The sequence below is a fragment of the Aspergillus saccharolyticus genome, assembly GCF_003184585.1.
Source record: "Aspergillus saccharolyticus JOP 1030-1 unplaced genomic scaffold BP01scaffold_11, whole genome shotgun sequence".
NCBI classification, from domain to species: domain Eukaryota; kingdom Fungi; phylum Ascomycota; class Eurotiomycetes; order Eurotiales; family Aspergillaceae; genus Aspergillus; species Aspergillus saccharolyticus.
In genome coordinates, this window is record NW_020290621.1 from 854,211 (window position 1) to 881,220 (window position 27,010).

At 50.5% G+C, this 27,010-nt stretch overlaps 6 protein-coding genes and 1 non-coding gene across 7 annotated transcripts in view; 5 read left to right on the plus strand and 2 right to left on the minus strand.

The window, feature by feature from the left end:
• Positions 1–296: 296 nt before the first annotated feature.
• BP01DRAFT_356016 (class I SAM-dependent methyltransferase) lies at positions 297–1,056 on the minus strand. The gene has a single exon (XM_025574841.1). The coding sequence runs from the start codon at positions 1,047–1,049 to the stop codon at positions 339–341; it is 711 nt and encodes a 236-aa protein (XP_025432354.1). The 5' UTR covers positions 1,050–1,056; the 3' UTR covers positions 297–338.
• Positions 1,057–1,804: 748 nt separating this feature from the next.
• Positions 1,805–1,878, plus strand: BP01DRAFT_t117. Its single transcript has one exon. It is a non-coding gene; the product is annotated as a tRNA-Asn (tRNA).
• A 330-nt stretch (positions 1,879–2,208) lies between these two features.
• On the minus strand, positions 2,209–4,908 carry BP01DRAFT_317539 (alternative NADH-dehydrogenase). The gene is made up of 4 exons (XM_025572610.1): positions 4,276–4,908; positions 3,843–4,181; positions 2,819–3,790; positions 2,209–2,765 (listed from the first exon to the last, which is right to left on the minus strand). The coding sequence occupies exons 1-4, from the start codon at positions 4,637–4,639 to the stop codon at positions 2,692–2,694; spliced, it is 1,749 nt and encodes a 582-aa protein (XP_025432355.1). The 5' UTR covers positions 4,640–4,908; the 3' UTR covers positions 2,209–2,691.
• A 4,205-nt stretch (positions 4,909–9,113) lies between these two features.
• On the plus strand, positions 9,114–11,330 carry BP01DRAFT_338965 (TLC domain-containing protein). The gene is made up of 4 exons (XM_025573343.1): positions 9,114–9,577; positions 9,736–10,049; positions 10,101–10,388; positions 10,494–11,330. Exons 1-4 carry the CDS (start codon positions 9,400–9,402, stop codon positions 11,121–11,123), a joined length of 1,410 nt encoding a protein of 469 aa, XP_025432356.1. The 5' UTR covers positions 9,114–9,399; the 3' UTR covers positions 11,124–11,330.
• A 3,568-nt stretch (positions 11,331–14,898) lies between these two features.
• BP01DRAFT_30299 (uncharacterized protein) lies at positions 14,899–15,740 on the plus strand. Its single transcript, XM_025572097.1, has 2 exons — positions 14,899–15,405; positions 15,480–15,740. The coding sequence occupies exons 1-2, from the start codon at positions 15,031–15,033 to the stop codon at positions 15,654–15,656; spliced, it is 552 nt and encodes a 183-aa protein (XP_025432357.1). The 5' UTR covers positions 14,899–15,030; the 3' UTR covers positions 15,657–15,740.
• Positions 15,741–19,891: 4,151 nt separating this feature from the next.
• On the plus strand, positions 19,892–20,837 carry BP01DRAFT_391191 (uncharacterized protein). The gene is made up of 2 exons (XM_025578060.1): positions 19,892–20,627; positions 20,725–20,837. Exon 1 carries the CDS (start codon positions 20,176–20,178, stop codon positions 20,380–20,382), a length of 207 nt encoding a protein of 68 aa, XP_025432358.1. The 5' UTR covers positions 19,892–20,175; the 3' UTR covers positions 20,383–20,627; positions 20,725–20,837.
• Positions 20,838–25,862: 5,025 nt separating this feature from the next.
• bgt2 (GPI-anchored beta-1,3-endoglucanase EglC) overlaps positions 25,863–27,010 on the plus strand; it is a gene marked incomplete at both ends in the record, with an annotated part of 1,781 nt that continues 633 nt past the window's right edge. Inside the window, one exon of the mRNA XM_025577345.1 lies at positions 25,863–26,867. Within this exon, the coding sequence (XP_025432359.1) occupies positions 25,863–26,867 (1,005 nt within the window). The remainder of the gene's footprint in view (positions 26,868–27,010) is intronic.

The window sequence follows — 27,010 nt, forward strand, 5'->3', positions numbered from 1 at the left end:
ATAGCTTCAACAGCCACAGTTCCTAGGAGACAAACTCGAGCGTACATTTATCGCGTCTTAGGGTTTACCGTGGATATACAGCATCGGTTGAATGAAGAAGTATACGAACTGGTTGAAGAAGAATTGAACAACCAAAGATAGGAGCCACGGTACTCAGTGAATCCAAAATAAGAATGACCTAGTATAAGTGCAGTATGCAGTACGTACTACCAGATGTTGATATTGCCCAAAAAAAAATCACCACTAATACGCTAATTATCCAACTCACAGCCCCCCCCCCCTCCCCCACCAAACCTCTCTATCCTGCCTCAGCTAATCTCCCAAACCAACCTCTGGCATCACACCTCACCTACAGTGAGGCAGCATGACTCTTCCCTCTTCCGCGCCATCACCCACATAAACTCCGCATCAAAATCCGGGTCATCCTCCGCCAACTTCCCATCCCCGGCCTTCAACACCTCGAGCTGCAGCACCTTAAACCCGACCTCCTCGAGCATCGCCCGATTCGCCTCCACCCCAAAACTACTCCAAAACATCCCATACCCGAAAAACTCCCCGTGGATCTCCTCCTCATCCAAGGTAGCCAGATTCAGCACAAACACCCCGCCGGGCTTCAACCACCCATGGATTTTCGTCAGCATGGCCTTGAGCTTCGCGCGCGGCAGGTGGAACAGCGCATAGAAGCTGATCACCCCATCGAAGCTCGCATCGTTGAACGTCAGCACCGTGGTCATGTCGCCCGCGATCAGCGTCGCGCCGGGGCACCGCGCCCGCGCCATCGCGATCTGCTGCGGCGAGATGTCGTTGGCGGTGACCTGCGCGCCGTGCTCGAGGAGCATCTGCACGATGGGTACCCCCGGCCCGCAGCCGAGTTCCAGGATGGACGGGGCCGACGGGTGCTGCTGCTGCTGCTGCTGCTGCTGGATGGTCGCGAGCAGTTGCTGCGTGTAGCGTTGGCGGGGGGAGTGCTGGCTCGTGACCCATTGGAGGTACCATTCGCCGATATGGTCGTAGGCGTGGGTGACGATAGATTCGGGGGTGTCGGTCATGATACTTCTGTCCTGGTATATATATATATATATATTTATATGCAATCCTTTTTTTTTTTTCGGTCGTTGTTGTTGTTGTTGTCAAAGGCAACGTCGGAGACGGTGTGAAATTGTGAAGAATTCCGAGAAAGGGTAACCGGCAGTGTCCCTGCAATGATATAGATATCGTGATAAAACTGACTGAATGGTATATAGTATGTGTGAATAAAGATATTGACTCGAGCTGTGGCTGGGCTGTTGTATACTACTTATCAAACATACGTTCCAATAACTAAGTGAAAAGGAAGAATAGTCAGGGTGTCGCGGGGTAATCTGCCGCACTTTCTTACACGCTAGCCCCAGGTTGAAATCAGCTGACGTTTGCGTATTCTTAGGGCAAAAGTCATTTTTGTCCATTGTTGTCGATTTTGATATGATTTAGGTACATAGTAGAGTTGTTCCTCATGTGGCGTGCGTCTGCGCAGGTATAGTCGGATTGGCCAAGTCAGGTTACAGTATGTCTGTCCCATCACCACCGAGTACTAACTGCTGAGGGCGGCGGAAAGCTAGATATAGACGATATATGGCTAGGAAAGTCATGATTCTTGAAGTAAGTAGTATCTTACGATGTTATACTTAACTAACCAAGAATGCTCACTTAAGCTGACCCTAATTGTCAGATAGACCAGGATTGGTGCCCTCATCTTCGTGGCTCAGTATGAGCTGTGTCTGAATTACATCATATCGGCGCACATCAAAGAACCCCCAAGGAACACGTCTGGGTGGCGCAATTGGTTAGCGCGTACGACTGTTAATCGTGAGGTTGAGAGTTCGAGCCTCTCCCTGGACGGCCTTCATTTTGCCTTTTTTGTTCGGCGGTCTGTGTCTGTCCTCAGCTGCGTTGGCGGTGAGGGACTCACATACATGTATGGTAAGGCGAAAATTGAATCTCTGCATCGATGGTGTACCTATCCTGCAATGCTCGCGTATTCAATATGTATAGTCATGATAAAGGGAGACAGATAGGGCGCATAGACCTCTGAGCAACCCATCCTACTTGTTTCTGGACTGTTTGAGGGCGGGAACTTGAACGATCTACCCGGCTTCGAACCCAGATTAAACCTCAGACCAATAACTCACATCACTGATCTCAAAAGGGATATGGGATATATTATGAAAGCATCAGAGATAGTGTACTGTATACAGAAGACTAATAACGAAAGAAAGGAAAAGAATGGCCAATTCTAAGCATATCTAAACAGTAACCCGAACCCGGTCTATCATTCCGTACACAAAACATTGACAAACAAATGAAAAAGAAGGACCAAAATAGTACTTTTGCCCAATGGGATGCATGCTGCTCACCCCAGTTCGTAGTAGCTTCTTCCTCGTTTCAGATGTCAGAAGCCACTAGAGCGAGAAGCGTGGGTAGTGCTTTTGATCATGTTGCCTGTGGTGGAGCAAGTTGACAGACACTATAGGACTTTACTCCACATCGAGTCGGGTAGTCATACAGAAGGCGTCACGGAGAAAGTGGGAGTGCGGAGAGGAAACGGATGGCGGTATTAAAAAAGAGCAAGTTCCTCGCTGCAAAAGATTCATAGGCGTAGCATGTCTGCTGATAGTGATACACTGGAATCCGCATGGTGTGTTAGCGGGCAAATTACTCCCGAGACACGTCACGGCCGAAAGCCTTGGCCTTGATCCAGTCGACAGCGACCAGGACACGGTTACGAGCTGGGGATGGGTCAGCATAGATCCACAAAACATTCAATCCGAAAGAAACTCACTGCTGAAGCACATGCTCAGGTACGCACTGCGCCAGAAGAGGTAGGTCATGGTACCACCACTGGCGATGTTGCCGCTCAGCCAGCTGATGTCGGCAACAGCACGCTCCTTCCCAATGTAAGCCAGACTTCCCTGGTGGGAGTACTGGAAGGGACCAATCTGCTTGGTTCTGCGCAGCTGCTTCTGGCGCTCACGGATCTCATCGAAGATCTGGTTGCGCTCCTCATCGTTCTTGGCCTGGGACTGGGCCTCAGACAGCTGCTTCAGCTCAGTCTCGATGTTCTCAGTCTTGGCCATGGTGTTGAACAGGCGGGCAAGGAAAGCACCCTCCTGACTGGCGACCTGGGCGGTAGGAGCGTAGTTGGTGATAGCGCAGTCACCGACAGCCCAAACGTTCTCAGCGCCGTTCACGACGAGGTACTCGTTGACGGCCAAACCACGGCGGGAGTTCTTCTGAGCGGGAAGCTGGCTCATCAAGTCGCGAACAACGGGGCGAACAGCGTTACCGGTGGCCCAAACCAGGAGGCCGTAAGGAATCTTCTCCAGAGTCTTGGTGCCGTCAGGGTTGGACACTTCGGCCTCGATGAACTTGTCGGTGACATTCTTGACCATAGTCTTGGCGCGGATGGTAATCTTCTCCTCCTTGAAGGTCGACTCGGTATAGTCAATCAGCTGCTTGGAGAACATGGGCAGAACGTTGGGAAGAGCCTCGACCAGGGTGACGCGGAAGTTCTCCTGGATCTCAGGGACCCACTTCTTCAAGTCCTCCTCGAAGAAGTCCTGCAGCTCACCGGCGAACTCAACACCCGTAGGGCCACCACCAACGACAACCATGTGCAACAGGCGCTTGACCTCCTCGGGGGTCTGATCCTTGAACATGGCGGTCTCGACGCAGTCCATGATGCGCTTGCGGATCTTCTGGGCATCGTCAACCTCCTTGAGGAAGCAGGAGTGCTCCTTCACACCCTTGATACCTGTTTGCACTTAGTCTCTGTTGCCATGCGCGACTTGAATGGGTTGACATACCGAAAGTAGCGTTCTCGGCACCGACACCGACGACGAGCATGTCGAAGGGCACCTCGGTGTGAGAGATCTCACCCTTGATCTCAGAATCATCGCTAATGTACACGACGCGCTTCTCGTAGTCGATCTTGGTAGCTTCGGCTTCGTAGAACTTCACGTGAGCCTTCTTTTGACGGAGGATGTTGCGGATGGGCTCCATGATAGAGCGGTGCTCAACCTGACCAGTCGTGCAGGAGGGCAGGAGAGGAGTGAAGAGGAAGTAGTTCCGGGGCGAAATGACGACGACATTGTAGTTCTCAGTGTCGAGCTTCTTCAACAAGGAGACGGAGCCCCATCCCGAACCTATAACACGAGATGCTTATTAGCTGATGGCTGCGAGCGGGATCGCATCACGCTCGAGAGCCGCTGAAGCACTCGAGTAGATTAGGAGCCATACCCAGGACAACCAAAGTCTTCTTGCTCGGATCGGGTTCAATCTGATCGACAGGGTGGCATGAGTCGTAGACACTGTAGGCCAGGTAACCAGTGAAACCCAAAGTGCTCAACCAGGTCAGGCGCCAGGTCCAGCGCAAGAAACCGAAGCGCTTCTTAGGCTTAGGAGCGGGCAATGCGGGTTGAGCAGCATCGGCATAGGCGCGACGGGTGGAGCGCTGGAATTGCTGCTGGGAGACTCTCAAGGGACGTGCGGACCGGAGAAGCTGGGGTCGCGTCGAAAGCGACCTGCGCGACAGCGACGACAGCTGCATAGCGGCAGATGGGGAAGCCATCTTGGACCGGATTGCCAGGGTACTTCCAACCATTGTCGCACCTCAGCCAAAAGGCAAAGGGAAGAAAGGAAGAGAAAGGGAGTGGAGAGGGGGGGTGGTTAGGTGGGTTGGGTTGAGTTTGAATGAAAGAGCAAGAGAGAGGAAGCGATTCCCAGGATGATGGATAACAGCCAGACAGACAAGAAGAGGCCCAAAAACGACTAGACTCGAAAAAAATTGGCAGAAAGCACGACTCACTGGGATGACTGATGCGATAAAGAGGTCAGCGATGGTTAAGCTGTTTTGGGCGAACCGGTGTGTCGGTCACAGGGAGCCTGTGGGAGGTTCTGCGAGAGGCCGAGAGGCTCGCAGGGCGGAAATTTCCTCGATCTGGCACTGAGTGGCTGGCCACCAGTCACCACCACCGCCAGTGCCACTGCCACCAGCTAAAAAAAATGTGGATTCCGAACCTTTCGGTCCGCGGTCCAAGGTTTTTCTTCCTCTATTCTATTTGCTATTTAATTTGACTTTATTTTTGGTTTGTTACCCTGGGCTCGTCTCCTTCCTCAATCAAATGGGATCTCATTCGAACCATTGACCGTTTCAACCATTTGGTTCATCGCTTTCTTTTTTATGTCGGTATGACTGGGACAGAAACAAAGAGAAAGAAAACAAAATTGGAGACGGTGTTGTGAGGGGGAAAAGGACTCAGTGAGGAGAAACTGCCCCCCCACCCCCCCCCCCCCAGTTGTGAGGGGGAAGTTCTCAAACGGGTCAAACCCGGAAAAGTGGGAAGTAAAACTTGAATCCATTGAAGACTTCTTTTCTTATCTTCATACCCTGGGTCCTTCTCATGCAGGACGGCAAGCGAAGGCAATGGATGTCCATTCCATCACCGATGTCGGTAGTCTGTGCTCCGTTCTGCATACTCCGGAGTATTACAACAGATACTTCATAGTAGTTATCTAAAATGATCTGATGATGAGTTCCTTATTCTCTCTTCCGCCGGCTAAGCGTATGGCTGTCGTCCTGATCGGGTAATTACCTGGACTGACTCTGGCAGGCTCTCCAGCTGACTCAGCTAATCACAATCCGCGGCATTGAAGTTCTCTCAGTCACGTGATATTACGCAGGCGCCTTGGTCGGTTCCGCTCAACGACTAGTATTAAGCTTTACTTTCATCCGAGGCAGGGAGCAGAGTGCGGAAAGATGGTGGTAGTTCATCTTTCACATATAATGAAGTTCAATCGCAGACATCTGCGTACAAACTATGATTGATAGCGGACCGCCTCATTCCGGATGGATAGCTCCTTGATGTCTGAGAAAACTTATGCACAACTGCACAGATGATCATGGGAGGCGGGCTGTGCGCGCTGTTCGGGACATTCCTCAACACAAAAAAGCAAAGATTGAGATCCTTCATCGATTGTTTCCGTCATCTTTGTCCACACTGTCAACATCTTCTTCGAACCTGTCAGTTACTTGAAGCCCGGACCCGGCGGCCATCAGCGGCTTGTACTTGGACATAGAGAAGTCCCACGCGACTAGATAAATGCCAGACTTCTCCGATGTAGCTTCCCGACCCAAAATCGTTTGGAAGTACAGAAGAACAAGCTGATCTAGTAGAAAATTCCTTGCAGAAGATCATGATGTAAGTGAGCGCGGGCAGTCTGTTTAAGCAAACAGGCGAAGAGGCATCGTGGGTTTTAGACACCAGCGATTACCCTGATACCTAAGGATTGTTATCATATCTGCGAATGTCAGGGACAGCGGAAGGATAGTGCGTCAGGACTTCCAGAAATGCGTTATTCCAGCTCATGTCAGAGATAGAATTATTACCAGACACTGACTGCTTTGAGATTTATCCACTGTGACCAATTCACACATGTCGGCCTCATCCCCTTCGCTTCACCTGCTCTCCAACCTCTCTTTCCCCTTACTTGCTCAGATGCACGACTCTATGACATCTAGTATAACGCTGCATGCACGATAGTGGTGACCCCAAGCAGGTATAAGCACATCTTTCCATGCAGTTCCAGACACCAAAGCACATGCCTCACCCCCATTCTCCGCGCCTCCCAAGAGGGTGTACTGGGCCGGGGTGGAACAGCATCATGATCTCTCCCACATGTCTGCCCGGTCAAGAGTTGGCGGGAGAGAGTGGCCCAGGATTGCAGGCGTGTAGTACATGCCATTGGGATAACTGTCAATCGCGAGCTATACGAGCAGAGGGTTTCGAGCTTTAATCGATTTTTTTTGACTCGTCCTCAAGCGACATTACATTGCACGCGGTGTTCCGCAAGAGTTGGCCAAATTGCTCCGATGGCCTAGTGGGTTGCTCGCGCAGGGACTTGTGAATGCATGACCCACTACATTTAAGCTAATACCAAGCTAATGCCAAACGATTGATGAGTAGCCCAGGCAGCAGCGCATACCACCTATGATCTTGAGGGACCAGTGCCTCTTCATGAATACAGCTGAACCCTAGTTCTGAATCATGGTGCGAGGTCATACTTACATATCCACTGAAGGAGAGAGATTGATGCGTCCTGAACGAGAGTGAGTTTAATTTTGTCCTCCCTTACCTCCACGCTCGTAAGGAGAGCTGATCCCTCTTCCTTTGACTACAGCAAACCGTCTCTATACTCAAATCCCCGTCAACGTCTGCGTCGCCCGCCACACCACTTACTTCCCCAAGGGCGCCGGCCCCACCGGCGAATCTTCCCTTCTCATTGCTAAAGGCACCGGAGTAGGCTTCTTAGCATATTATATGCGTCGCAGCAGGCAGATCTACGGTGAAGACGCGGACGAGTTCCGTTCGGAGCGGTGGGAAGGCCCCCGAGTTTGAGGAACATCGAACTCGCCTTTATGCCTTTTCTCGGGGGTCCGAGGACGTGCCTTGGAAGTAAGTATCTTCCTCTTCCCCAGTCCGATGAATTTAAGAAATGGATTTGCTGTTCCTTGCTGGGCTTCTGGAATAGAATAATTGACGATATTTGTGTCTGCTTGTAGAGAATCTTGCGCTCATCGAGGCATCTATCGGGCTGATCCGCCTCCTGCAGGCGTTTTTTAAACCTCCGCATGGCACCGGGTTCCGCGGACGTGCCGCCTGGAAGGGAAAAGCAGAACCCTTACACTTGCCGTATCGCGCGTGTGCTATCATCAGGGAGACAAATTGTGGATTAAGTTAGAGGACAATTTGACAACTGGCGGTCAAACTTGATCCCGACAAACATCTTTCTCCTAGCTATTCTCCTTTGTTGTCGAATGCAACTTATGCTAGTAATAGCTTTTCAAGTTTTGAGTTGCCCTGATTGCCATCATGACAAAGGATACAATTATGTACATATTGAAGAGCCGTAGCGGGCTCAGACTAAGAAACATCCCCCAAGCTCCAAAGCTCTCTAGTATCATGACCTGCGTTTTAAACAAGTTCCTGCATGACCCCCGAGAAACCGGTTAGATCGATTGTCTGATTGTAATTTTCCGCCCTGAGACGCGGAAGGGGGAAAGACCAAGCATAAGGTGATTTAGCTGTCGCTTCTTCAGGAGAGGGAAGGGAGGGAAATCGTCGGCCCCCACTGGCGCTAGAAGCACCAGCTGTTGCGATTATGTGCCGCTGTACTGTCGGAACCCTCCCGGCAGCGAGAGGCAAGTACTGCTGTACTTGGATGCTGTGGTTGGCTGGCTGGCTGGGTCAGACAGCTACGCAAAGCTGTCTTGTTCTCCAAGTCGCGCGATAGAGTTATTGATGAGGAACCGCTGCCTAAGGAGGGCTTAGAAAGAGCCAAGCCCCTCTTCAGTGTGACAGGTAGGGCTAGGCTAGTCAAAACCTGCTTATCGAACCTCAAGGCTCAGGAGAGTGGGTTCGGTTCGCGAGCTTTTCTTAGGCCTTGCTCGTGCATCTGCATCTACTGCTGGTGACGAAACTAGAGTAGACCATATGGCATTAGTGCGAGGGTCGATGGACAGCAGAAGGAGATATTGCTCTCGTCTTTCTCTTGCATCGGGTAATTATACAGCCAAGCATTGCGCCCGCTGTTGCTGGCTTGGTGTTGCTTTGGGGAAACCTTGCTCACATACAGTAGGCACGCCCTTTAGCTCGGTAGAGCGTGACGCTGGCGAGGACTATGGTTATCACTATGATGATCGCCGTCCAGATGTCGATGTCAAGAATTGAAACCATCATGAAGCATGGATGTGGGGACTGAGGATGCTTAGTAATCCATGCACTTTCGGGGTCATATGAAATCCTGAGATGTACATACAGTAGAAACAGTGCATTGAGTAGATCAGATGCCTTACTCCCTGTGGTAGATGCCGCAGAGTGTCTGCCTCTGCTGTCAAATGACGAGGAGAAGGATACTATCTCGTTATCTATCTGTCATAACTAGTGTCTGCATGCGGAGTATTTTAGTGTGATTGACTCGGCCGGGGACTGGATCTGACTATGTGGGTCACGTTACTCTAATCGGTGGATCCCTTGCCTTGTAGTTTCCCTGGGACTACCTTACTTCATAGCAACAGCAACCACAACAAGGACAATAAGATAAAGAGAAAGACGACTTACGAAGATCACGTGCTGAATGTTGATGTCGATATCCTGACTTGTTCCTGGATTCAGCGGAACAGCTTGAGCTCCCCCTCCACAAAAAGTCCCATGAGAAAAATAAACATCACTACTGTGCCCCCCTCCTACGTTGAGAGCAGTTCGTGCATCCACAGATTGCAACCTCTCAGCTAGTCTGGCTTGCATTCGTTGCACCTATTGATCATTGAGCGGATTCCACATTGCCCGGGGGGTCCCTGGACATATGCCTTCGACAATGGCTCCCGATGTGTCCCCTCCTCCAGAGAATGGCAACTCAGTCATACCTCTTCCACATTTCACGCCGCCATTTCCTAGCAAAGATGTCTCCGTAAGAAGAGTCAAACAGAAGCCTCATTGTCAAACGAAGAGTTTGGTCAGCTGGCTGCTCGATCATCAAATTGGTATGTGGTATCCGAGATCTGAGATTTGTCGTGTCCTGCAGTCCACCTCAGTCGCCAGAGGCCGGAGATGGGGAACTACCTCGTCGGGTCAGAAAGCGAGCGAGGTATCGAATCAAGGCTAAGAAGCATGCAAGGCAAGAGCGTTAACTAGTGAACAGAAATCTCATTCAACCTAATTGTCCTCATTATCCTAATCCACCTGTTCGTGCCTCGAGCACGTCAACACACATCCAAATTCTTCGCACCATCGCAATACAACCCTACCACAGAACAATATGCGATTGGCGATGGAGACCTATATTTTCTCAGCGTCTACGTGGTTCTCTTCACGGGATTCCGCGCGGGTGTCATGAAGCATGTCCTCGCGCCGCTAGCTACTCGCTGGGGGATTTCGAAACAGAAAGACATCACCCGATTCTCCGAACAAGCGTGGCTGCTGTGCTACTACTCCGTCTTCTGGACGCTTGGGCTGGTACGTTGCAACCATTCGAAATCGACTCCCTTATCCTAATATTCGCCTCAGTACATCTACAGCACCTCTAAATACTTCCTCAACCTCCGAGAGATGTTCACCGACTGGCCTACGCGCGACCTCCCGGGCCTTACCAAGGTCTACATCCTGGGCCAGTGGGCGTTCTGGCTGCAGCAGATCCTGGTCATTAACATCGAAGCCCGCCGCAAGGACCACTGGCAGATGCTGGCCCACCACCTGGTAACGGTGGTGCTGATCGCCACCTCCTACGCGTTACACCTCACTCGCGTCGCCAATCTGGTGCTCATTCTGATGGATGTTGTTGATATCTTCTTCCCTGTGCGTGTGCCCCAGTCAGCCTGACACTACTGTTCTTATAGCATGGAACCCCCGCCCCCTCCTCTCGGAACTCAACGCTTGTGCTAGAACTCACAAACGAACCAGCTGGCCAAATGCCTCAAATACCTCGGCTACACCACCGCGCGCGACATTCTTTTCGGTCTCTTCATGCTCTCGTGGTTCCTCGCCCGCCATGTCTGCTACTTGGCTACCATGTGGGCTATCTGGAAGTACATGCCCGAAACAATCGCCGAGGGGTGTTATTTCGGGTCCGACCCGCAAGGCTCTGTGACTGAACAGCAGCAGCAGCAACCTACAACCCCTCTCCCCATACACGGCTGGTCGCATATCTTCACTCCCTTCTACCACCCCACAGGCCCCATCTGCTACACCGATGCAATCCGCTGGGGCTTCTTAGGAGCATTGGGTTTCCTGCAGGTGCTGACGGTGCTGTGGTTTGTGCTGATCGTCAAGGTTGCGATCAGGGTTGTGAAGGGGATTGGCGCGGATGATATTCGGAGCGATGATGAGGGGGAGGAAGAAGAGGAGGGGGGCGTAGTGGTGGGGACGCATTGCGTGGAGCATGAGACGGATTTCGGACCGTCGCAGTCCTCGTCGCCAGGGTGGAAGCGCAGGACTGCTGGAAGCCGAAGAGCAGCCAACGCGTCGGGAGTTGTGAGCTTCGATCGCAAGGAATTGCTGAGTCGAATTGGGTGTGAGAAGCAGGTAGATTAGGCGCAGTGTCAGAGGCAGGTAGGCACCTGTGATCTGATTGATGTTTCTTATGACTTTTTGTGGTTTGGGTGGGAATCTGCTTTCATATCTTAAATTGGGTTGATTTGCCAATGGATCGTTTCCGGGTTCAGGTCAGGTCTTATGGCGTTATGGGATATATGGTTACTAAGGATATGATGTTGATCGGGTATGATGGATTTGAGGCTGCATGGAGTATGTACTATATCGACATGAGCAATCTATGACTCAGTTTTATATCCTTCTATCGTGTCCATCGTGCGATCTGCATTTTGATAGTCACCCAAAGGATAAACTCGTAGGAATTTATACGTGGGACTCTGGCTACGAATCCTTGACGAGCAGTTTCTGCCTCCCAAGATCAGATGCTCGCAACATCTTGACTTCCAGGCAAAACACCTACCACCATCTGCAGAACTGCCTGTCTACCGACATCGACTCTGCACATCAACAAGCAACCCGTCCATTCACTGACAGGTGTGGCCTATGGAGCATACGCCGCCTGATCATGGAACTCAGTTACTTTGTCCTAAATCGCCCCACGCCACCACTACTCAGTCCGCAAAACTTGTCTGATGTTTCTCCTCTCGTAACAACTTCATAAGGTGGCCTATGTGTACAGTACCACCAGCCAGACTTGCCTGTTATCCCCACGTCCAAGAAGCCGAGTCTTCCGATCGCGCAGCTCTGGTATCAATCCAGCATCAGAGACACATACCACTATCTCCCTCGACCCAGGATTCACGAGAGCACCCATAGCTATGGGTGCTAAAGAACCCAACAATAGTTCGCCGGCGAAGGAGAATTCTATTGCGTCACGCAAGACATTGACCTGGGCACTGCTCGAATTTACCATAGAGACATAATCTTGGTCCCATCTCATGGGTGATCTCCCATCCTCACACTATCAGCCCATAAGACTGGATGGATTATCGCTCAAACTGCCAGATCACTCGAAATATATATAGTTCTACGGACTGTTGATGGAGAGGGTCTTTCACACGGTAAAAGCCTGGCTATGGATAGGGAGAGGTAGGGAGCTAGCATTTCTTGTAATATAGTCTTCCAATTCTATCTATCTTCTGTGGCTGGGAAAGCAACTCGATTGTCCGGATTGAAATGCCATAACGTTAAGGACAGATGTCTATTTGTTGAATCTCTTCAAACTTCTGGTGTCAACTAAAGCAATCCTGTTGACGAGGTGCAGTATAGAGAGGTGAATCGGGATTAGGACTGCTGAATGAATCGACGGCGCTGTAGGGGAATGGATTAATTAAGTGCTTCCTCTGGTAGGTGGTATATCTGTCTCCATGGTTCGATAGTTGCGCTATAATACACTATTTCTGAGCTACTAGTTACCACTGTCTTATTCTTGCGGATCATGGACTCATCTTCTCGGTTCTCTAGGCCAATATATAACTTGAAGTCGGCTCGATTGATACTCATGCACTTCTGCATCGGTTTCCTTGAGCGACCTGGGCTACACTGCGGGGACTTTTACTTCGGAGTCATCTATATATAGGCAGTGGAAGAGTACATATAATGGGTACAAACGATATTCCCCAAGTACATTGAATTGTGATCTCGAATCCCACACACAAGAGTGATCTGGAAAGAGACAGAGTTGACAGACAACAACCTGTTCACTATCTATGTATACCTCAGTCTCATCCACCGTATCCCCAACTGCAAAGCATAGCAAAGCCAACCACCAGTGCTGCCTACAGAGGAGCAACCACTAACTCGTACGTAAGACAAGCTCGCAACAGCCGACCAATGCGTCAGATCGCAGCCTGGAATCACTTCACAAAATGAACTGCAGACCAGTTCGACCTTGCGTGTACAGTACATAACTACCACCTACTTACCCCTACTCGACTTACCCTACGTACTTCAGTCACAAGTTTACCCTCTTCTGGTTTTCGGTGACATCTCGGTTCTCCCCGCCCCAAAATAACCGCATTGTGCAGCGTGCATAGGCCATAGACAATGTTCGAGCTTCTTTCCTTTTTCCCCGTAAGGCGGCGAGAAGGCATGCTTCTGAATACCGAGGTAAAACTCCCCAGATGCAGTTACTGACCTTTGCTCAAAAGGAAATTCCTGCTTCACATCTAACCTACCTGAGAAGCAAGAGCAACAGCCAGCAACAGCCGCGCAGCAGTGGCGAGACCCCAAGCTCCGCGGACGCTTAAGGATGTATAGTACTTCCGTCGCAGCCGCATATACGAAGTGTTGTTAAGAGATTGGGCGGCGCGGCCGGCCGGGTCGACGAGCGAAATGCCTTCCTGGCAGGAAAGAAAAAGTCGGTCGGCATGCCTTTCTTCGAGAACAAGATGGGTAACTTAGAAGAGATTGTTAACCCAGCGCAGGAATCTGCTTGGGTCTAAACGCCATCCATCCAGTCTTCAATGTGCTCCGTAAGCAGCTGATAGACTTGGAATTATGTACGGATATAGTCTGGCCGCGTACGAGAGGAGGATGACGACAAACAAAGCCAGCCAGCCCACCCCTGAACTTGACGAGCGGCAAGCTAGCTAGCTAACTAGCAACGCCAGCAAGCAGATGCACAAATTCTGGTTCAAGCTGCGGGCAGACAGATGGGGGTAGGGGGATGGAGGGGACTGATGGTGAGACATGATGTGTCGGAAGTTGTTGATAATACGGAGTACGCCGTACGTGGGATGTCTGTTTCTTTGTTTGTTTGCTTTGTCTGCTGTTGATCGCTGCGTGGAGATGTAATCTATCAATTCATTTTTGGGGAGGGGGAGGGACAAAAGTGGTAGTTGTAGTTGTACTTGTGTCTGTACCTGTACCTTGTACCTGTACCTGTGCAGTGCAGTGAACCAGCTGGCTGTCCTTCCTGTTTGTTGTCCCATCTACCGGGCCCGACTTATCTGGAACATGAGCCATGCAGCCGGCCAAGTGGGTTCAAAAGATGAAATTTGAGCATCAGAACGAGCAAAAGAAAATCTCAACCCAGCCCAACAAATAGGGAAAGGATAAGGAAAAACCTCAGTCGAATATTCACGAAAAGAAAAAGCAAAAAGAGAAAGCCGAGGGGGGTTGGGTTGATTCTTGCCCGGACGGATGTTGAGATCAGGCCCGAGCTTGAGGAAACTTTGGTTCTTGGTTGGTCATCTCATGATCTCTGGCTGCTGTTCCAGTCTCGCTCATGCATTGCGTTGCGTTGAGAAATGGTCGTTCGTTCGTGCGGCTTTGCAAATCTCGGGATTGCCTGAATCATCTTGTCTTGCCTGAACTCAACATATTTGTTCCTTTTAAGAGAAGTGATAGGATGATGGGTGGTGGGCAAGATTGTATCTGTATGACGCCAGACAAACACACGGAGAGATAGAGAGTGGAAGCTCACTTGATAGTTACTAGCTTCGCGTCCAACAGCCATCCAACAGGGACTAGGTTACTTATCGACCTACTCCATCAACTCCCCATCTACGATACCCGGATTGACGATAGAAATACCGAGTGAAGTGAATCACACTGCCAGTGAGTTTAGAACCAAACCACCGGAACATCAATGCCCTTGTTTCCTATTCCCCTCCCTAGCCATACCACTGGATCACATCACCCCAATCAAAAAGGCTATGATTGGTGCAGTAAGTACCTAAGCAACCGCGTTGTCACTCCCTACCTACCCATACGATGTTATTGTTGCTGGGGATGTTACTGTATGTACAATATTGACCAGCTCACTAAACAAACAAATAACACCAATATCTCAAATCGAAAACGACGATCTTCCCCATCCCTTATCTCATTGCGGATTTGCATAATATTCGAGGTATGATCCCACGGGGTCCGCAACCTCTGCTGCTCCCTTGTATGACTTGATGATCCCCTCGAGTCTAGGGAGGACAAGGGAGGGTGGGGGATGAATTGGGTTCGTTACAGCCCAGCCCTGGCGGAGTACTCCGTGCGGTTTCTCTCCAGTATCGATTGCTCACCCCGCGCCAACTGGCACAACCTTGTCCATGGGTACCTAGTTGGTCATAATGGTGTGTTGTGTATGAGATGCTGGCTTGCAAGTAGTAGACTCTGTATACACGATGGGGAGCTCAACAACGAGCGTTTGAACCAGGAATTACGTTATCAACTTAGCAAAGTCACATATACAGATCATAGTTACCTGATTCCTGGCCCTCAAAGCGCCGCCAAGCCACAGGAATGGAAAGATGTTTTGTTTACCTTACCTTTCCCCTTCCCACCAGACAACCAAAGGACCTGGGATCAATCCGCCTATCAACCCGTAAGGACATCTGTACTGTGTACATCCCATGGAATGCACACGGCATTGACCATCCAGATGATAACTTATATCAGAGTGCCGTAACGAGTTTGGTGGGGGGGGGGGCAGGCGGGAAGCACAGGGACGCAAAACCTACCTCCCTCCCCTCACGCAGCAGAGTAAAATCTACGTTAACCACCGAACTTCACAAGCTGCACCGCCACGCCTCTTCTATCTCTGTTCTGTTCCTTGCGTATGAACAAAACAGTTGATAAATCCGCGCCCTTCCATCTTTGATACTGAACCCCTCGGTAATGCGATCATCGTGACCGTGCGCACCGATAAGAAGACGGGACGAGGAAAGGAAGGGGGAGATGGGGCAACCGATAGCTGGGGATGACATGGACCCTCCCCGTGCTCCTGCTCTCAAGGTTTCGATTCTAGATTCCTATACTCCGTATGCTAGGGCGCGATGCTCTACATGTCTTCTCGGTTGAGTGAGGCTTTCCCAGTGATCTCTCAGGTAGGCCTGCCTGCCCTTGCCGACCGGATAGATATGAGTACGGTAGTTCCATACCAACACACAAGTGTATCTGCGACGACGACGACAACAACAACAACATCATCATCATGATCCAAGTATTTTGAAGCACAAAAGGCAGCGTCAAATACTACAGAGAAGACGTAGCCAAGTCACACAGGCACAGGCGGGAGGAGCATCGACCGGTGACCGCTGCGTCGATCTAGCTTACCACTGAGAGCGAAGAGTCAGCGAAGAGAGAGACAGGAATAAAAGAGTAGTAAGTTAAAAGGGTGCACCGAGTGAGATGACCGTCAAATGCCTACTCCGTACAGGAGTACTAGAGGTACAAATCTCATGCTGTGACGGCAAACGTCCCACCTGCTTCGCCTTCTTCGCCTTCGGTCGCACGTGAGATACAACACATTTACTCCCTAGAGACAGGAAAGAGGGGTGGAGAGAGAGAGCATATGCTGTCAGTAGGGGTTCGTGAACAATAACTGCTCAGTTTGTCCACCGGGCTGGCTCGAGGATTAGGCTACACGGTTATGTTCGTGGTATGACAGGGCTTTGGATGATGACTGCTCGAGGGGTTCACCAGCTGTTTTCCACAAAAACCATCTAACTGATCATCTCCGTGCGGATTGCCTGCTTGAACGTCCTCTGAATCACGGAGTGGAACTATACTTAGTTGGTGGGTTATATACTTAGTAGGTTACTTCGTACTTGGCTCGTCTGTTCCAAGGCGGAGGAGCAGGTTTAGTTATACTCCGTAGTTAACGGGGTTTTCCTTCCCCTGCGGTCGGTAAAAACCAGTTGGAACCGCAGTCATGTGATACCGATTGATTGAAGCATATGCGCGCGAGCTGATTTGAAGTATCCAAGGGACTAAGTTAGTGTCGCGTCGAGCAAGGTAGGTAGAGGTAACGCTTCGCTCATTTGCTGCTGAGGGACATAGAATACCGAGGCAGCAGGTAGCAAGAGTTAGCAAGAAACGGCCACTCAATCCACGCTAGTCGAGTGCGACGAATACATGAACGTTCGACTGAAAACCTTTTCCGATCCACCGCAAAGGTACACAGTAATCCACTGTCTTCTCTAAGTTATACATCCTAGGACCATTATGGACGAGACAAATCCATAAAAAGCATTGCGCGACTAGCCAACTTGATGGCGGTGACAATGCCGAAAAGGAAATCGTAAGACGAGGCCAGTGCCGCAACCGGATCTGATTCTGGGTCTGGCTTGGTGTGGCAAGCCAACGTCTCTAGCTAATGATTGGGTCTTCGAGTGATTACAAGCTGCATCCGCCAAGGTAGCTGAAGGGGACCAGCTTGTTGCGTGAGCAATGAAATCAAGGATGGGCTTGATTCATTCCTACGTGGAATCATGGTTAATCTCACTCAAGGTGCTTGGTCCTCAGCCATTGCGCGTAGCGTAGATTAACCGCAGGAGCAATCAAGTCTGGACGAGATTCCTTGCTAGACGAAAACCGGCGAACCTGGATCAGTCAGGTTCTTATTGACGAGGTCTGGGCGGACAGGGTTAATGGTTGGAGCCAGAATGAAGGAGCCGGTCAGCAATCATTGACCGGGAGATCTGGCGAAAAGGCTAGATCGGCATGCTCGGAAGCAAGAGAAATGAGTTCAACCGGCACAGGCAGTGAAAGGCCTGAAAGATGAATAGATGAGCAAAGAAAAGCTTGTGGCAGAGTCGTTGGTCAGTAACACCGAGGAGAAGCGAGCAACAATCCAATATCCAGCTACACGCAATCACCGGACAGGACGGAAGTCTAGTTAGGGATACCATACGGAAAGACAGCAGCAGACAAAAAACCAACCACATGCCTCGTGGAGACAGAACAGGTCGCGTCTTGCGATCGTTGCATACACAGGCGGTTACCATCTCACCTAGACCGGTGGTCTGCTATACAGATTACAGCGTTGTGGATGTAGGCTTCAACTAACTTAGCAGATATGTTGCCGTGCCCGCCGCTCCTCGCCGCTGCTGCGCCCGAGTGACCCAACAAGTTGATAACCCAAGGATGCGCCCCAGCCCCAGTTTTTGAACTCTGGGCGCGAATTTGGACGAAGGCGTGGTAAAGTGAGACCCCACGGAGTCATCAGCATCATCATTCGGTCTTGAGTGGGCATGATGACAATGGTAATGATGATGATGATGGAGAGGAGGCGGAAGCGGATGGAAATGTATCATGGGTACTCATGGGGATAGCATCGTGACTATTTCTGAGACTGGGAAAGCAGAAGTTTGAGCCAGATATAGTCTCCGTATTCCTACGGAGTAACTAGGCAAATGGTACACGCACGCTCCACTTCAACAGTCGGTGGAACGACAGCTAAGTTGCTCCATAGTGCTGCTTTTACTGCTGCTTTGCTGCTGCGATTGTTGTTGCGTGCTGTCTGAATGGTACGCTGTTCGGTAATCAGGTAATACTTATGTGACCGCACCGCCCTGATTTGTTTGAGGTCCAGTCGAAGAGAGTCCCCATCTAGTCCATACCACCAATGAGCAAGGCAAGACGTAGAGTCTCCCGTATGCAAGTGCCAAGGTTCCGAAAAAATGATCTGAATCCTGAGTATCCTGACTTGGGTCAAGGGTATTCCCAATACCGGATCGATACGGGTCGCAGTCGACCAACCGGCAGCAGCTGCCCCAATAGGGATAAGGGAGAGCGACACCACGTCGGCCTCAGGAATGAATGAATGAATGAATAAATGAATAATTGAGATGAATGAGATGAAAGGAAGGTATCCATCGGCATTTTTGGGTGGCGTCTAATCTCGACGACGGTCGCCGTCTCTCCAAAAGAAGCACCTCGATCCAATCTTTCAAAGAGAACTTCATCTGATTACTCAGTATCATTGCTAATCCTTCACCAGCCGATCTCCAGATGATGATGTTATGGATGATGATGACGAGGAGGAGACAATGCTATGCTTTTGGACGAGTCACCGCTCGCTGCCTTTGCATTTTGCTTTACCCTTTGCGCTTTGCAGGTACTGTACGAATTGAGTAAATACGAGGCAACCGAAGTCGCATTCCCACCTGGTCGGCTCTGCTTGACCGTCGGTCGTTCAACGCTCACACATCCTAGTCTGGAAGGATGAATGCAATATACAATCTGGTACAGAGGAATCGATATTTATCTCACCAGATCTTGCCCGACCGAAAGAAAGGGCTATAATACCTACGGCCTACTGTGTATGTGCATCCTATCACCGCCGCTGGCTTCTGATCAATCTTGTAATTTCGGAAAAGCAAAAGAGAAGCGAAGGATCCTGGGCTATGTGGCCCACCAACAGGGGTAGTTTAGATGGAGTACGAAGTCAGTACTGAATTTAGTAGGCGGAAACCGAGAGGGCATTCGTTCTTGAGTTGCAGGGCTGCAAGTATACTGGTATAGTTAGTCGTAGGTCCATCAGTCAGGCATTGAGTCCACACAGCACGGCACAAAACTAGCAAGGTATGCCGGTCACATTGCCTAATCACCCAAGCTGAGGGTTCCTGTGGAGGTGGATGGAGGTGGAGGTGGAGGGCTGCCTCAACTTCGCACTCCATTTGTCCCCATTCATTGATTAATTCATTGTCAAGGGGGCGCTGGGGGGCAGAGGTTGGCCGAATGGTTGGATGGCTGGCAGATAGGCGGGCAGGGCAAAACAATGAAAGCGCATCTGAAGTCACAGGCTGGATGAATTCCGAGCAGCGAGTTAGGTCGGTTTTTTGGATGGGCTCAAATTCGATCTTCCCCTCAATATTGGAACTACATTAAATGCACACACAGTCTATAACGCCATGCCCGGAACTATCAGATTTGCAGTCAGAATCCCATTTCACCTCTCACCACCCCTCATCTCCTTTTTCCCCCCTGAACGGTTGAGACTAAAGCCCTAGTCCCTACTTACTAAGGACAGGGAAGGAAGTCCAACCGGATTGTTGGACTGCACATCGTTGAACTACGAACTCAATCACATCCATGCGCTCCCTAGGTTTGAAAACGATTGTTACGCTAGTTATGCTATTACTACTAGAAGTCCACCATCGCTAAAGGACCCCAAGACTCTCGGGGCTGAAGTTAGAAAATGGCAAGCCTCCGACCAGACTTGATCGTTTCTTCCTCGGCGGGCAACACTACCATTCATCTAAGATGACGAACAGGCCTCCCCCGTCGGTATACAGACAGAGGGACAGAAGAGACCACCGGTGTTTCCGAAGGCGGACATTCTCGAGATGCGTCCGGAAAATGAACCGCGATGAGACATGAAAAGCTAAAACCCTCCGCAGCCCGTCAGGACTCTCCGGTCCGGAGTGAAGTATATGAAATCATAAAACATCACAGCGGCATGATATTCCAGTCCCCAAAGTCTACTGACAGCCCACAAAAACGCGTGCCGAGTTTGATCCGGCTCGAGGCAGCCAGCAGAAGAATAATGGCGTATTGCTTTTGCAACCATTATTGAATAGAAGTAGTAATGATAAAGTCTGGAAAGAAGGGGGGGGCGGCATGCTGAATGACCACCATTAGTGACATGATCTATCTATGACTGATCCAAACATCATGATCATTATTGCTGGGCCGATCGATTGACAAAGAGACTGTTGACTGTATGTCATTCAATGTTCAATCCGAGATTGCATACAATGGATGATGAACGACTCGAAGAGGGAAGAACAGATATGATCATCGGCATTCGTCACCCTGTTTGTAAGTCAACAACTAGGTAATTTATTGATGGAGAACAGGAAGAAGGCTGCGCGACGCGTCTGTGTAACGGGAAGGTCAGTTAACTACCGTAGTCCAGTCCAATCCGACTTCTCCTCCATTTCACGGGTCGCGCGCCAGCAGGAGCCCAGTAAACCAAGTAAAGTACTTTCCAACCGTGCTGGGTCTAGCGTAATTTTTACTCGCACCTAATGCTAGGAACAGCTTGAGTATACTCCGTAGGAGATTGAGTGAAGATGGTGATGGGAACCTTCCAGGTGTCTTGGACCAAGCGCAAATCCACTAAGTTATCTCTTCTTATTGTTCAGTTTTAGGCCTGCGGCCGCTTTGATGTTAGCACTGACGCCTGCCTCGAAGGAAAAAATAAAAGAACAAAAAAAAACAACACTACGGATGACATCCCTTCCCCCCGATCCATGGAAAGACCAGTTTTCCCTTTTTGGGCTTAAAACGAGTCCTGACCACAATCAAAATCTATCTGCTCCTTGAATACGACAACAATAACTCTTCCGGACTGTTTAAAAAAGAAATCCACGAGCAGCTGACAGGGAACCCGGACCCGATAGCCGCCGCCCTGCGCCTCTGAAAGGTGTATACGCTGTGGTATCAAATGTGGGTTTTCTCCTTTTCGACACCCGTCCTGGCCTGCAAGTCGATTTCATGGCCAGCACGACCCGGAAAAATCACCACACCAGTGGCGGAAACACAATAAAATTGGACCAGATCAGGTGCACTTTATTCAGAACTTTTTTTCCTTTTCCTTTTCCTTTTTTGGGATCGAATCTTCCGGCTTCCCAACCCAAGCGCAGGATCGGAGGTTTCTTTCTTTGGTTCCGACCGAATAAGGATGGACGGAAGATTACGACGGGGCGGAGTGACGGTTGAGCTGGAGAGGGAAGGGAAGGAAGATGAGAAGGAGGGGATTTGGGAGAGACAAAGATAGAGAGACATTCGCCAGCAGACGAGGTATGAATGAGAGTAGTAGCCCTTGAACTGAGCACAATAACGACAGGGTGGATGCTGGGGATTGGTTGGGGCGGGTTAAATGTGGATATGATCGTACATAACCACCTGAGGTAGTCATCATGTCGGTGGTCTGGGCTGGAGGTCTACCTATCTAGCATAATGGACTGCGACGCAGGTCGGCCAACTGGACTTGAAGCAGAGCCAATTGGCCCCACGGCCCTCCATTTGAGTCTCATCGTCGTGGTAATCGCCCCGGTCGGTCACAAGAGCACAATGGGAGAGAGGTTGGCGCTTATGCTGCTAAATCATTGCTTCCATCTCACTTCTCAGTGCTACTGCGGCTGCTCCTGTCTGAGCCCTAGCCTACAAATTACCTGATCTAGATAGGTAAGTATCACCGGCCCTCAATAGCCTTCTCAATTCACAAGGCTCTACGGAGTACTTCACCCACGGCTTGGCCTACTACTAGTGTGAGTAGTAGTAGTAGTAGTAGTAGTAGTAGTAGTAGTAGTAGTAGTAGTAGTAGTAGTAGTAGTAGTAGTAGTAGTAGTAGTAGGAGTAATAGTAGTAGTAAATTTACACAAGGCAGTCCAGTCAACTTTTTGGGCCTTGACTTGCGCCAAAAAGAAAACTGGATGCGAGTCGAATCACCCCACCGATTGGACTGTTCATCATCATTTGGAGTCGTCAATCTAGTAGGTGTGCAGTCGGGTGATTGGTCCCTCGTTTCGTTTACGCTTCGCTGCTGGTTGCTGGGAATGATGCACTTTTGCAAAGTATCGTACCCATTCACTCCCGCCGTCCATAACCTACGGGTACGGAGCACTGTGTAGTGCAATCCAGAGGCCTCGAACCCAGCCCAGTTACAGAGACAAAATACCTTACATACAGTAGCTACATCATGGCTACATACGCACATCTCGTGTCTTGGCCCTTTACTGCTCTCACACTTTTTACAACCCCCCTCCCAAGGTGGATCAGAACCCGATGAAGAATTTGCCGGTCAGTCAAAGTTTCTCTGCTGGCTTGCCTTAGCCTTAGTTGAAGCTCCAACAGTTTCGGGTATTTTCGACCATCTGCTGCCTGTGTGTTTGTCTGTAAGTGGTAATGGGGATCGCAAAAACCTTGAAGTTACCTCAGCCTGGATGCTGGAAACCCCTTCTCCCTACTTCGTACTCCGTACTTTGTGCGTAGTATTACTGATACCAGTTGAGAGTTCCTTTCTTCGCGCAGAAGGTAACGCTTGACCACTTGCAGTTAGTGGGCGGACCACTGTCCAACCGCCAAGGATCATTTCATACTGCACAGCCTTTGCGGACCAGTTCCATACCTGACACAACACCGCTCATACTTACCGTCCTTACCTCTTCGACTTTTTCTTTCCCCATGACAACCGTCCAATTAGACCGTGATCCATAAGCTGACTCCCCTCCAGTACCGGCCACTGGTACCCTTGCCATCGCTAACTTACTCCTACTAAGCACTGAAGGAGAACACCTTGCCGAGCAAAAGTGACTGTGCCAGAAGCTACCAGGCTAATCAAATCGCATCGACAGGAAATGATAGTGATTTTAGGATTGTTACTGGACCCGGCCGGAGGCTCCTTCAATCTCTGACTAACCATCTGAACCATGTAGGTAGGTACCAATTTGTTAGTGTGTGGCCACTGCCAGCCCACTGTTCAACTTGTCCCAGTGTCACTCCCTACCCATAGTTATTGTGATGACTCCATCTTCAATTGCAGACGGTCGGTAGGATAGGCAAAAGTGTAAACCTTCGACCCGAGAGAGTTAGGTGGTTTGAATGTGAGTGCCACTGAGGCCTCTTACAGCTTCCATACGCAGCGATCCATATTTCCATCCATGCCCCCGCCTCTCCCTCTTCTGTGTCTCCCTGTTCGTTCCCTTTCTTGCCCCGTTCCCAGTCGATTACCGTAAATAGTAGGGAGTGGTGCAGACGGTGGTGCCGTGCTCCAGCTTGGGACCGATGGCCCCCAAAGCACATCTGGTACTCCGTAGGCTACTGTGTCGTAGGCATGATCCCGTACAGAGCCTAATGAGCAATTATGTGGTAACACTGGTATGATCATTACCACGATGTCCTTACCAACTCACCACTTTCTCTCGTCTGAAAGCCCGAAATGCCGTACTTTTCCGTACCTGGACTTGTTTTCCCCATTCCTCTGCCTTCCGTCTGGTTGAACTAGAACTGGCGATCAACCACATTCGCAGCGTGCACAAACCTCCCTTCGTCCAATTTTCTCCCGTGCCTCCCGGGGCTGCTGAGCAATGCCACACACACACACACACACACACACCATACCCCTTCTCTCCTTGAGGTGCGTGGTCGATAGGCAAGTCATTTGCTTGTGTTGTGTTTTTTAAGATGATTTTTGATTCGATTCTTCTCGGCTGTGCTCTTAATGTCTCCTGGGATTGCTTGAATTGATGCTCCATTTTTGCTTTTCTCCACAGAAAGAGCGTCTCGAATGTCTAATATCGTACTCATAGTAAGAGTGGACGAATAAGCGTACATGGTATACTCCGTACTCTGTTGCGGAAGCAGACCATTTGAGAAAAGGTTTCAAAAGAATAAAAAAAAAAAAAAAGAGGAATTAAATCTGGACGGCACACCATGACGGTTGCAATGTGACGCTAAACCCAGCTTATTATTGGATCTGATATGGGTCCTTGAACGGAGTTAGCAGGCACGTATTATTCCCAAGACCGTGAATCAGTCTTTCTCTCTGTGTCTGAGTCTCTCCTCAGTCTATTCAGTTCTGTCCGAACTTCCACACTTTCCACCCCTCTTCCTTTTTCTCTTCCCTCCCATTCCTAAAGCGGTAAGGTGACTTACAGGTGCTAGATTCAACACCGCTGGGACTGGTCTAGGGCTGCTGACCTTGTTACCCTTCCACTACACTCCGTAGTAGCATGCATCCACTTTGTCCCCCCCTCCTCTCACACTACTCTCCTCTCTTCCACTTTCTTTGAAAAAAAAAACAATATTTCAACTTTGAGGAGTATGAAGTATGTCGACAGTACTCAGTCATCCATGAGACAGAGTCAGAGGTAACTTGACTACTCCGTATGCGACGCGAGGCATGAATGGAAAAGGAGATGCACGATACATCTTCCATCCCAGAGCATTGACGTCAATGCATGGCCGTAACTAGTGGACTAGTGATTCATCAAATTCAAGGTCAAGGGAGAGAGAGATTCGCAGACGAGTAACTACGGTAAGACTCCCTCGGTCTCAGCTGAAGGGAACGATCGTCGGTGGAGGAGGGGAGGTTGGCTTTGTTGGGTTGTGTTCCAGAATTAGATCGGACTAACTACAGTGAATGCGTCGACGGTACCTGCAGATTTTTTTTTGTCTGTAATAAGAATTTGGTGCAGAGGGCTGTTGCTGACAGTGACATTTACAGGAGGAAAGGTGTGTGTGTGTGTGTGGTCAGGGGGGCAAATTCGAGAAGATGAAGAATAGACGCAGAACCCCCTGGAGATTGGGAATTGCAGTGGAATTCGGGTGCTATAGTTAGGTGCTATGGTTAATTAAAGCATTTGCATTTGAATTGGGGAGTGATCAGGGGCAGGGGAGACAATAGAACTGGGCAGAGCGGCAGTGAGGCAGCAGCAGCAGGAGGAGGAGGAGGAGGCAGCAGTAAGCAAAAGCAGAGTACGGAGTACAAGCACACCACCAGCACAGCACACAGCAATCGTCATCTCCGCCAGTGACATCCCTCATTTGCGGTTGGTGGGCTCCACGGGGGGGGAAGACTTGTCAGATTGGTTCAGACACTAAATCCACTGCTCCACTGACTTGAATTGAAGATTCCAGGGCCAAATTTGCCCACAGGCACCATTAATCCCTCATTGGGTGTGGATGGGCCCCGTTGCGGGTGGAACTTTGAACTACTCCCAGTTTAGGGCTTCCTCCAATGCGCTGCTGGGGGTGACTTACGCAGTTCTAGACCAGACCCAAAGGGACCCCCATCTTCATTCAATTCACGGCAAGTCACGCCTCCCGCCCGCCCGCCGTTTCTTTTTTATCTGCCTTGTTCTGCCCTTCTTTCGTGGTGCTGTTCTTCCATCTTCTCTCTCCATCCCCCATTCTCTCTCTCTCTCTTTTTTCTCGTTGAACGTGGACTGTCATTCTTTTCATTCCCGTTCTTGCATACATCACTCTTTAAGACCTCAAACTTACTTGCTAAACTGTTCCCACCCGCGTCAATCTCTCATCCAAACCACTATGCACTACACGTTGGCTGCCCTCGCCCTCGCGGCGGCCTCGGCCGAGGCTGTCTCCCAGGGTTTCAACTACGGCAGCACGAAGCCTGACGACAGCTCCATGTTCCAGGCCGACTTTGAGGAACAGTTCACCAACGCGAAGAACCTGGTGGGCACCGATGGCGGCTTCACCAGCGCCCGTCTCTACACGATGATCCAGGCCTACAGCACCAGCGACGTCATCTCCGCCATCCCCGCCGCCATCGCCACCGATACGGAGCTGCTGCTGGGTCTCTGGGCCTCTGGCGGAGACATGGCCAACGAGATCACCGCCCTCAAGGCCGCCATCTCCCAGTACGGCGACGACTTCGCCAAGCTGGTCGTCGGTATCTCCGTCGGCAGTGAGGATCTCTACCGCAATTCCGTCGAGGGAGTCGAGGCCTCGGCCGGAGTCGGTGTCAACCCCGACGAGCTCGTCGAGTACATCAAAGAGGTGCGCGAGGTGATCGCTGGCACCGTCCTGGCGAGTGTGCCTGTCGGCCACGTCGACACCTGGGACTCCTGGACCAACAGCTCCAACTCGGCCGTCATTGAGGCGGTCGACTGGCTCGGTTTCGATGGCTATCCCTTCTGGCAGTCCACCTTCGAGAACGGCATCAGCAACGCCAAGACGCTCTTCGACGAGTCTGTCGAGAAGACCAAGGCGGTGGCTGGCAGCAAGGAGGTCTGGATCACTGAGACTGGATGGCCCGTCAGCGGTGACAACGAGGGTGACGCTGTGGCCAGTGTCGCCAACGCCAAGATCTACTGGGATGAGGTTGGTTGCCCTCTGTTCGGTGCGACTAACACCTGGTGGTACATCCAGCAGGACGCCAGCTCTTCCGTCACCCCGAACCCTAGCTTCGGTATCGTCGGTAGCACCCTGAGCACCACTGCCCTGTTTGATCTGTCCTGCAAGAACTCCACCAACGCCACCTCGACTGCCACTGCTTCTTCCTCTTATGCTTCTGCTACCGGCTCTAAGCTTGTTGGTTCGGGATCTACCTCTGCCTCTGGCTCTGCTTCTAGCTCTGTCTCTGGCTCTGCTTCTGGCTCTGCTTCTGGCTCTGCTTCTGGCTCTGCTTCTGGCTCTGCTTCTGGCTCTGCTTCTGGCTCTGCTTCTGGCTCTGC